This window comes from Galleria mellonella, unplaced genomic scaffold (assembly GCF_026898425.1).
Source record: "Galleria mellonella isolate WM207_F2 unplaced genomic scaffold, CSIRO_AGI_GalMel_v1 utg55, whole genome shotgun sequence".
Lineage (NCBI taxonomy): Eukaryota > Metazoa > Arthropoda > Insecta > Lepidoptera > Pyralidae > Galleria > Galleria mellonella.
This window is the reverse complement of record NW_026442115.1, coordinates 5,468,056-5,480,432: the sequence shown is the minus strand read 5'-3', so window position 1 is coordinate 5,480,432 and position 12,377 is coordinate 5,468,056. Positions and strand designations below refer to the sequence as shown.

At 34.1% G+C, this 12,377-nt stretch overlaps 1 protein-coding gene across 1 annotated transcript; it reads left to right on the top strand.

Annotated features, from left to right (window-relative positions):
• Positions 1-6,475: 6,475 nt before the first annotated feature.
• LOC128201579 (uncharacterized) lies at positions 6,476-11,479 on the top strand. Its single transcript, XM_052898999.1, has 2 exons — positions 6,476-8,821; positions 9,346-11,479. Exon 2 carries the CDS (start codon positions 9,351-9,353, stop codon positions 11,220-11,222), a length of 1,872 nt encoding a protein of 623 aa, XP_052754959.1. The 5' UTR covers positions 6,476-8,821; positions 9,346-9,350; the 3' UTR covers positions 11,223-11,479.
• Positions 11,480-12,377: the final 898 nt, after the last annotated feature.

Here is a 12,377-nt window from a genome sequence, read left to right as displayed (position 1 = left end):
TGCCAGTTTACAATATTAAACTAAAATTATAACGATGTCAACGTTTCTTTCGCTCTGATTAATATTTGTATTATTTTATTTAATACAGCTAAACATAATATACACTATAACAACAAATTAAATACTAAGTAATTGTAAGTACACTCTGTTATAGTAATTGCAAATAAATTATAAATAACTAGAAAGCATTAAAAAAATTTAATTTATCTATGACAACACAAGGTATGTCGCGATTGAACGTTCCAAACTGCACAGAATTCAAATATCTAAGTACAACAGTACTTTATTTAAAAGTTATCTATTATCAACTACATACCTAAGTTTAAAAATATTTCGAATATTTTTCTCAAAAATTATAAAAATTATTTTGATTTAAATGTGGATAAGCTAACTTGAAGTCAAGGGTGAATAGGACATGATGCGTGGTTTATATAAATAAATAATGTGATAACATAATCAAAGAAATATCGAATGTGAGGATGGAGTATTATTATTATCTATTCATGTGATATGCTGAATGTTTTTAACGGTTTATTCTCGCTGTTGGTGCCGCTCTGTAGTTAAATTAGATAAACAAACTGAACAAACTGCCCGTATTCACATTATCAACCATGGAAAGTGGTAATCGTCTCATCTATATGCGGTAGGTACTTATCACTTTCCATTGTAGGCTTTCCACGTTGTTATAACTATATATCCATAACAATGATCTATTACTACACAATAAAATAATCGCAGACTATAGTGAATTACTGATACGCTCATGACGTTATTACTTCATAATGACTCTTTTTTGATGTTTTGACACGTTGGTTAAGAATTATCCGACATGGTGTGTTATTTAAGGAGATTATTGGATCCATCGCTAAAAATATATCCTTTCAAATAAACTTCCATGTGATACCCCTGGAAACCATCGTGGATAATTCCAACTGAATACATCACAGTGGGCCAATTGACTTCATTTTCATGGATCATCCCTCACTGGTGCCAGCGAAAATGAACAGGGTAGGGAGCTACCGCGGGAGGAGTTACCGTTATTTAGCTATGGAGTTTTTTTTTTTTAAAAAAGTACTTATTTTAAATTTTATTAACTCGGAAAATTAAATTACATTTATCAATCAAATGATTAAAGGATTATTTTATTGATTTAACCTATCTAGTATCAGCCTGCTATAAATAGGTGTTACACGCTATGTGAACACTTTCCTTATTGTTTCCGATTGATTTCTAATATATTTTGATAGATGGAAATCTATGTAGGCACGTATCGAGGAAATACATAAGTAGTAGCCTAAGAACGTAGTAGGTACTTATTTGACATAAGAATGTGTATGTTTAAAAAATCAAACTTTATTTAGAATTAGCAAAAATATCGCGTAGAATCATATCGGCTTTACAACAAAAAATTTAAAACACTGTTGGTCTAAACAATGTTAAACAAAACTCTGTTTAAGGGATTAAACATAGGGGTAAATTTTGATAGCGATTCTGTAAACCTATCTCACAAAACAAATGTTTTAATTCGGTAAGTTTACGAAAGTACTATCTTGTGGGTTATCTTAAACTAAGTTTATAATAAATTTTGACTTAAATCAATTTAGGTATTTATAAATAATAACGCCTCAGAATTGACCTAATTATTTAGTTGATGAAATAACATAAAATTGGACTTTTATATGCAAAAATATCTACATTATTAGAATAAAACTGTTGATTAGCCCTGGTTTCGCACAGTTTTTTAAAATACTCTATAGCTTATTTGATGGTAATGTAACTTTCTATGGGTGTAAGAATTAAATATTGGTTAAATATTTTTTAATTGTATACATTAAAAATAAAAAACAATATGTTTTCTTTTTATGTTATTACTTTTGGATTTACTACTTAAAATACATTCTATTTATAAAAAGATAGACTTTCTTTTGTTTAGACATGAAAGTTAGTCTTTAGTTAGACATTTGTAATAAGACGTTTGAGCATGTATTCAACATCAGTCTATCAAAAGTTTACGAAAGTTTGAAAGTACACATAGTTACAGAATAAATTTTCCATTTTAGATCAAATGTTAGTACTTATAAGTAATAGAATCGTGACCCTCACAGTAATGATTTAGCTGGTATCTGCACATATGTATATATGCGATATTTACATGTTACGATTCGTAACAGTCGAATGCCGATGCAAATATTCAGGACTTTCGCTTTAACGCCAACTTTCACTAACCGATTGTTTGAATGAACAATTACCTACATACGGTACGATAAAAAAGCCATTATTTGCGGTAACGGAACGCATACCTACTGCGATTTGTTCTAGTTAATGTTTTTAAGCTGATAAACTAGTGTTTTTATTTATGGTTGCCTACTGTTTACATTAAGATTATCTACCTAATTGTTAAACTACAGCGTACCATTGTACCTTGTTATTTCACAAATAGGTCACAAGATTCGTGTGATAACGTGAGGACGGAAACGTGCCATAGATGCTAGTAATGTAGCGTGTTTGTGGGTTGTGATTTCAGTTTACTGTGTGCCATCCTAGTTTAAAACGTATATTAATTTCTGTGTCAAGAGTTTGAGCTGCCTTCATATACATAGAGCCTATAACGTGCTTACTAAACGAAGGCTTTATCTATATAAGTAGAATTAAAATAAGTAATGGAGTAATGGTAGAAGGAGAGGTTTTTTTTATGGGTGTTAATGAAATTGTGACCCCACCCGCGCTATCGGTATACACTGGCGGGGCACTAGTGAAGTAGGAATAGGTGAGGATGAAGCAGGTCAGTTAGCCCATAGTGACGAATTCAACAAGAATTATTCACGATGGTTTCCAGAGGGAACCACATGGAGGTCGACCTGATATAGCATATTGCTAGTAATGGGGCTGTCAAACTCCATTGCTAACAATCCCTTTCCCCCCAGAAGGAGAGGTTGTAAATAATGTAAATGCCTTATTGTTATTTTAGAAGAATGTTAATAGCAACATAATTAACACAATATCAATTTAAAAATTATCTTAAAGTAATCTTTGCCAAACAATAATTAGATGAAGAAAAATAATTTCGTAGTTTGGTAGGATTTACATCTAATATTTAACTATCTATTGACAAAAATAATATTATAAATGTTTTTTTTTTTTTTGGAAAGGAATTAGTGCTGTAGTAAATAGATATAATAAGGTTGACTGGAAGAGATTGCTTAGCGGTAAGGCCGCCTTTTGTACCACTTCTCATTAATAATTACTGTATTTATGATTTGTTTTACTTGGTGCAATAAAGTGTAAAATAAATAAATAGTTTCTATGAGATTAGTTTAACAACTTTGTTTTTTTTTTATAATTTTTTATAAATTATAACAATTATACTTTGCGTCTTCTATCACTAAGTATATGATGTGTCCGTAGTGATTAAGATTATTATTAACTAAGAAATTCTACTCCTGTGTGAGCAATGCCGTAGGAAACCGCTAGTTTTGCATATGACAAATAACTATAAAGATAACTTAAGTGGATGAAATCAATTGGATCATTATGCCGTCTGTGAATGCAATTGAGTGTGTTGTAAGAGAAATTTCATATCTTATTCTTGGCAAACTAGTACACAGGATGGTGAAATATTATACAAAAGTATACATACACCTATATATGTATGTTAAATAAAGAATTTTTGATAGATGATAATGGAATGGCAACTTGACCTGCACTAACGATATATGCTGGCGGATTACCAACATTGAAGAATAAAACAATGAGGAAGAAGTCAGGTCAATTAGCGCCTCGTAACAATTTCACTACGAATGTTTCCAATAGGGACCGCGTGGAGGTTGAACTGGTAGGGCTTATTGTTAACAATGGGGATGAGACTCCTTATTACTAACAGTCCCTTTTCTCTCGGCCAAAGAAACTACTCGAGAATAGAAACAATCAGAGACTGATGGCGCAAAGGAAAATCTCAAGGTTCCAAACTATACTCCTTTCGATGGTGGAGAAGATCTCATTGTACCTACAGCTAATGTCTATGAGCTACGGATACATCAATGTGATTATCATCACCATCTTTAGATTACAGGACTCAACTGCCGGATATAGGTCTTTTCCAGGGTCCACTCTTTATGCATTATGCTCATTTGCAGCTAAACGAATTCGATGATATTATAATGGTATTTTAGAAAACATAGTACCTAATTAGATTTATGTGCAAGACTTAAGTCTTAGATAAATAACTCTATCATTATGAGGGAAAAGGGATTGTTAGTAATGGGGTCTAATAGCCCTATTGCTAGCAATATACCCTCTCAGGTCGACCTCCAAGCGGTTCCCCCTGGAAACCATCATGTTTAATTCTTGTCGAATTCATCATGGTGGGCCAATTGATCTGCATTTATTTTCACCTATCATCTTCCACTGGTGCCTCCTCGGTGTATACTGATAGCACGGGCGGGGTTACCATTTCATTTTCACCCATTAAAAAAAACTTTATTATTATATCAGCCGACAACTGCACACTGCCTCCCCCCAGGAGGTGCCAGTAATTGCCACATTAGGCAGGTGTTTTGGTGTACTTCTCGAACTTCCATTTTTTACTTAATAAAACTTCTGTAACACCAGCAATATATTTATTTTTATTCTCTTCATGTACTTACAACTCAAAGACTCTTTCCTCTAGTACATTTTGACAATCATCGACAAGATTCTTACCACAGATAATACAACATCCATAAATAGCAGGTGGTTGACTTGGTGATGTTTTAAGAGGGACGCTGCTGCCCATGCAGATAAACAACTCTATAGTCTGACCTTTATAGTTGAGACCGTGACTGACTGACTACGTGTTAGACTATTCAGGTTGTTTCCTCCAGTAACTGTGATTATTATAATAGACGTAAAATGTTTCTGGAATATTATATAAGTACTTATGTAAGTATAGCGGTACATTATAACAAACAATGGCGTTTCAAATTATGCTCCCACGGTTATGCAGTTAACGGGATTGACGCAACGGTCCGGATTAGACTATGGCAGTTTAGCGAAACACCATAGTCTTGCATATTTATATATTGTATATTTTTAAATATATTATGTTATATAATATGTATAACAGAGAAACCTGAAACGATTTGCTTAGAATAAAAATTCCGATCATATACCGATAAGTCATACAAATTAGCGTAGTTAATTTTAAACTTTCGCGTTGTTTACACATATTTTAAATACACAATCTGGACTTGATGCGATGAAAAAACCTTTGCAGGTAAATAATACCTACATACCTGCTTCTTTATTGCCGATGTTTCAACGTGGATTGTACCACGACGTGCCAGCGACAATGTGAGGGTAACCAAAGAGACTTTTTTAGCATGATAATGGAATGGTGCCCCACCTGCGCTATCGGTATACACTGGCGGGGCACCAGTGAGGGATGAGAGATGAGGATGAAGACAGGTCAGTTGGCCCATCGTGATGAATTCAACGATAAATTTGTCACGATAGTTTCCCAGGGGAACCGCATGGAGGTCGATCTTATAGGGTATATTGATAGCAATGGAGACTAACCTCCCCATTATTAACAATGCCTTCCCCCACCCGAAGAGACTGCGCGAGCTGCCAGACGAAGACGCTGCTCACTGCAGTCCTGTTGTGACCACGACGTCAATCCACGTTGAAACGTCGGCAACAAAGAAGCAGGTATGTAGGTACTATTTACCTGCAAAGGTTTTTTCATCGCGTCAAGTTCCGATTGTGTATTTTAAAATAAGTTAGCGTAAATGTTATCTAGATTCGATTCTCTTTGAGTAATTATACCTATTTCCCAAAATATGTTAAATAACATGGATTATGTCAGTTGTATTAGATAAAGTGATATAATCTAATAGTCTTCCTATTAGATTTTTTAAATAAAATTAATAAAATCTCAATCGAAAACTCTATTTCAAACCAATAAAAGCTATTTATTATTATGTAACAGATATGCTAGCTAGCTTTATTGTTAATACCTACCCACACTACAATGTGGCAAAAACATTGAATCGTGTTTTACAATTAGGTATTAAGATGACAACAATGAAATGAATATGTCGTTTACTTAAGGTAGTAGGTATACGAGGTCTGTCCGGAAAGTATATATATAAAAGTGTTCTGGAATGCGAGAAAAATAGGAGTGGGGAGGCCAGGTAAGCGCAGGACCCCTTCCTTATGTCCCTAACAATGCTTCAGTTCTGGTCTGACCGCCGTGCGGTGCGAACTGGCTTGTCACGCCATCTGTGAAGTTAACTCTTAAAGAAACACCGTCGGATTTTAGCCCGCTTCCGTTGAAGATCAGCGCGTCGTAATCAAGTTTCTCTCGAAACTCGGCAAGAATGGCCGTGAAATTTTTGCCGATCTCAGAACAGTTTATGGGGATGATGCTGTGAAGGAACCAACCGTCCACAAGTGGCTAAAAAGATTCAGAGAGGGCCGAGAAAGGAGTTCAAGATGACCCACGTTCAGGACGTCCTTCCACTTCACATTCCGACGAAAACGTGGAAAGAATTCGAACTTGTGTTAATGGGGACCGTCGTTTAACGGTCAGACAGGTGGCTGAAGAGCTTAATTTGGGCAAAACCGTGGTCCACGAAATTCTAAGAAACGAACTTCAAATGAAAAAAATTTGCGCCAAGATCGTTCCGTGAGTTTTTGAGTAAAAATTCCATTACGGTGACCGAACACCCCCTATTCGCCGGATTTGGCCCCGTGTGACTTCTTCTTGTTCCCAAAAACCAAATTGGTACTTCGGGGGCGGCATTTGGGGGACATAAATGAGATAAAAAAAGCTACGACGGGGCAGCTGAGAAACCTACAACCAGAGGACTTTCAAGGAGCCTTCTCACAGTGGAAACGGCGTTGGCACAAGTGCATTATGTCACAGGGGGAGTACTTTGAAGGGGATAAAATTGATTTACCTGAATAATTGTAAAATAAAATTTTTAAAAAACTTTTATACGTACTTTCCGGACAAACCTCGTATAATCGCAAATGATGACTGTCTTATTACAAGTCTTGCTGTCAGAGTTAGGTTATGTGCCTAATTGATTAAAAAGTCAATATACCAGAGAGACTTACAAAAGTGGTCTGCTTGAGTACTTCTGTCCCATTCGTGTCTCTGTCGTAAAGTAGTTGTTTGCTTGGTTTGAAGTAAATTTACGAGTTCAGAAGTATAACATCTTAATCCTTAGGGATAGCAAAGCATGGGAAGCATCATGGGTGAAACAGTATAGTCTATTATGCCCATTACAGATGGGCAAAGCACCGGGTTTAAACCCGGTGCTTTGGTAAAAACCCAATAAACACCCATAAACTCCCATAATCACCCAAAAAAATAGGTTTTTACGTATTTTTTTGAAAATATGTAAGTAATACCAATAAATTATTTTTATAAATTGTATTGATCAATTCTACAATATTAAATAAAACGTTAACTAATAATATTTCAGGAAATTTTAAAAATCTATATATAATAAAATGAAAGTAATTAATTTTCAGTGTTTTCATGTTGCAGTTGATCAACATGTTGGCCTTTTGCTTCCCGTAGATACTTTAAAATTTCTTCATAACACCTCGTTCGCACAACACATGGCCGTATATATTTAAATTCTTGAGCCACTAACAGTCCGAAATACTCATTTCTTTTATCCTCTTCTCCATAAATTAAGCATTTAGAACAGTTTGTTTCTTCTTTCAGTAAATTTTCTTTTACTTTATCCTCGTTTTTATTCTTTGTTGCGACGACGCTGGGTAAATCATCTGGACACTGGGTCTCACTATCGCCAAATATATTTGGAGATCGGCTTCGGCTACGGCTTGGCAGACATTTTTTTCTTTCTACAATTTTAAATTAAATTTATTAGAATAAATGCTTCGAACACACGCGATCTAAGTACCTTTTGTGTTTATTATACCTTACCTACCTAGGTATAAAAAGAGTACTTACGTAGATTTTCTTTTATTAACTGTTTTATACGAAGATCTTGATCTCTCAAATTAGCATCCATTTTACTTCCAGTGATTATCAACTAAATTAATAATCCACAAAGTATTAAATAACGTTTTTATGAAATATTTAGCACAAAAACAATACCCTTTAAATATCGATCGTCAGTAACTGTGGCTGACTTACCTATATTCTAGCAAGCAGGACTGCCAGATGTGAAGGGGAAATCCCCAATAAATTGTTGCATGTGACTGATGATGTGAGCATGTTCGTTTCATAATAAAAATGTTGCCAGGTAACCAAAAAGTCGTATGTTTTTGTGCGAATTACGATCATAATCTTTATGATCGTACATTAAAAAATAGACAAATAATAGTATGAGTACGATTTAAATCGTATATCTGTCAACCCTGCTAGCAAGACAGCGACAAAATCACGTTGCATAACAATGTAGCCCAAGCTTATATCTTATGAAATATACGGAAGAGATACGGACTTAGAAAAAACAGAAATGTTGTTCTTTGTGGAAGTCATTGATGAAATTCTATGTATTTTAGCCCGCAAACTTTCTTCAAACAAAAACAGCGCCATCTAGTATCGAGTTCTGTAATTATCTCTTTGTTTATGGATTTGAAGTAAGACCGCCACGCATGCAATACATTATGACTGGGGATTCCCCTATTCGTCGACGCTGAATATGAGGCGACGACAATCACTGTCAAACGTGTTCACTATTACTCTGACTCTGGTAACGTGACTTCCTGGTAACGTGTTAGGTAGGAAAAGCAGTAAAAAAGTGCATATTAAGGGAGCAGATTTGAAATAATATTTATACTTAACAAGAAATAATTAAAGGTAAGTGGATTTTTGAATGATACAATTATATCATGATCACTTAACAATTTTAACTTAAAATTAGATGTATTATTACAAGCTTTTATTTAGCTTGCGTTATGTAAATAAAAGTATGTAGGTATGTTCGTATGTTGATGCAATTATCCTCAATCCTCAACCGACTGGGATAAAATTTTCCATACACGTTTATTTTGGATGATAGTGCATAGTTAGCTGAGAGTCGTCATTGGATAATAATGGTGGATAGCCTAAGATGTGTACTAGATATTTATTTTTAACATAATATGCGTAAGTACCTAATCGAATTAAAGAAGTTGCTGAGAAAAATACAGAACAATACGATAATAAACTAGCGTCTGCGTTTAATCCTCCGAGGAGATGTAATTTTACAAAGGTTTTTTGTATTTATTTTATTATTTTTTTAATAAATTTATTGTAAATAACAAGAAATAATCATTGTAAAAAAATAGGCACTCTATTGTTGAATTTTCGTCAGACCAACTAATCATCGTTCATTTTTTTAGGTTCAATGGGGAGACCTAAAGATTTACGCATATGGGAGCACTACCGTACTTTACCAAACAAGTCTGTTTCTTGCAAGCTTTGTAATAAGGTCTACAAATTCAGTAATGCTGCCAAAATGCTTCAACATCTTATCACTTGTCCAAAATCTCCAGAAACATTAAAAGACTCTATGAAACTTATAAAAGATAGCTCGTCCAAAACCAAAATGTCTGGACTGTCAGAGATAGAGACAAATGATTCTTTTATAAGCCCCTCGTCGTCTGCTAACACTACAATAAATGCTGAGTTTCAAGACACCGATGATCATATAAAAACAGAATTAGCGAGAGCTATATTTGTAACAGGGACGCCATTATCGATGGTGCAACATCCTTTATGGATACAATTTTTCGAAAAATTGCAACCAAAATTTAAAATACCTTCACGTAAAGCTTTAGCGACAAAATACTTAGATAAAATATATAGAGAAATGCGTTTTGAGTTAAATGAGGAACTAAATGCTTGTAGTTACTTACACCTTCAGTGCGATGGCTGGTCTAATTTAAGAAATGAAGGAATAATAAACTTTCTTATATCAAAACCTCAACCTGCATACGTTAAAAGTTTGAATACAGAAAGTAATCCTCACACTAGTGAATACCTTAGCCAAGAAGTTGAAAAAGTAATGAAAGTGTATGGAGCAAATAAGTTTCTTGTACTTATTGGCGATAACGCTAGAAATATACAAAAGGCATTCGAATTAACAAAACTCAAATATCCACATGTTGTTCCTCTCGGTTGCTGTGCACATATCCTTAACTTGTTGTGCCAAGATATTGTAAAGATACAAGAAGTAACTGTGTTTATTATGCAAGCCATAAATATAATAAAAACTGTTAAAAGGAGTCAACGATTAAGTTCCTTGTTGATAAAATCAAGGCAGGGTGAAGATTCTACACAAACACTAAAATTGCCTTGTGCTACAAGATGGGGAAGTCATGTTACTTCGTTAAAAAGTTTGAAAGCAAATAAGATAGCTTTGCAAATATTAACAGTTAGAGAAGATGTGGTAATTTCAAGAGATATTAAAGATTTAATTCTAAGTGATGATTTCTGGACGAAGACAGGGGAATGTATAAGTATTTTGGAACCAGTCACTGAAAGCATATTTTACTTAGAGAGCGACCAGAATCGTTTGCATCGCACATACATTACATTTAGAGATGTACAAGCTAAGATACGTTTTGCATTAAATGAGATTTCGACATTGAGCGAAGAAAGCAAACAGCAGATTCTAACATCAGTATCTTCAAGATGCAATATGGCAATGAGGCCAATACATTTTGCAGCATATATTCTAGACCCCAGGACTCTAGGAGTCGAACTTACTCAAGAGGAAGAACTTAAGGGTATGGAGTTTATCTACAATTTAAGCCAACACTTAAGTTTGTCAAATGTAATGGCAGATTTGGCGTGTTATAAAGCTAAAGAAAACTTTTGGGCCAGAGGATTTGTATGGAGCTCATTAGATAGCATTGAGCCCCTAATATGGTGGAAAGGTATTTGTGGTTCCACTGAGTTAAGCAAAGTAGCGATTCGTATTCTATCAGCTCCCTGTACTTCGGCAGCCACTGAGCGTTCCTTTAGTATCCAAGGCTACATACATAATAACAAAAGAAATCGACTTACAACTGAAAGAACTGAAAAAATTTCATTCATTTGTTATAACTGGAATCTTAAACATAAAGCTGAATGCGAGGACATTCAGTTTAATGAAGAAAATACCTTAGAAGCTTTCATTGAGCAAGTAAATGAACATAACAGTTTAGACGAAATAGAGCCTATCGAACCTATACAATTCATCGCTTGTAATAACTCTGAATCTGACAGTGATTGACTGTAGTTTTACATTTTACTTTCATCTCTTTCTTAATAAACTCAAAATCAAATTAAAAGTTTTTTATTCTGTAGGCTGCATAATAATATTGTCTATGTCCAGTATAGTGGACGTCTTGCGGCTGAGATGACGATGATGAAGTACAAAATCATAAACACCCAAAAATTTGGGTGTTTATGGGGTTTAAACCCAATAAACCCAAAACACCCGGTTTTTACCCACCAGACTTTAAACCCACCCAGGTGGATTGCCCATCTCTACATGGTACTGCTCATGTCTATAGGTGACGGTTATCACTTTCCATCAGGTGGGCCGTCAGCTTGTTTGTCATTCTAAGTTGCATAAAAAAAATCATTATTCATTAACTCCTTATGTGTCATATTATATTTAGAACTTTAGTTAGATCTTGTAACTTGTTCAGTTTATAGAAGTGGACCTTGAAATCTCATAATTTTTTGATAGGACTATAATAAATTAGGTCTTATGTTACATCACATGAGTGATCGTAGTGTAATCCTACCTTATAAGTTTTATGTTGCGTTGTGGTGAATATAAATTTGCTACTTGCCAAATTACAGTTGATAGTAAATTTTGAACTTATTGTTGTTACCAACATAGGTATAATTTTATAAATAATTTCATAGTTATCATTATAGTAAAAAAGAACATTTGCATGCTATTAGGTACGAGTATATACGGGTAGTATGCTGGGTAGAAAACATAATGTAGAGTTTTTGGAACTATTTTTTATGGTTTTGTTTTAAGAATAGTTCTAAAAAAAACATGCTTCTTATTTCTTATAATGTTCTAATGATAAATATTTATGAATGTATAAATAAACTTGGAGTGGTGGTACATTGTATGACTATCCTTAACCACAATCACGTCACCACTTATAATTATTTTTTAATGCACAGTATTACTATAGTGCTTTAAATAATGGGTATACTATATTGTAAAGAGACCTACAACATTGTGAATAGAGGAATTTTAACACACTTCATTTTATGTATTTTAATCTGCGCACGCTATTGAGTTCCATCGAAAATAGTTCAACAATTGAGAAGTGACATTTATTATGAACTCTAGGAACTGTATAGTGTTCATTTTTAAAAATTGTTATGACATTTTTGGAGTGTGGCTAGATCGAGATGT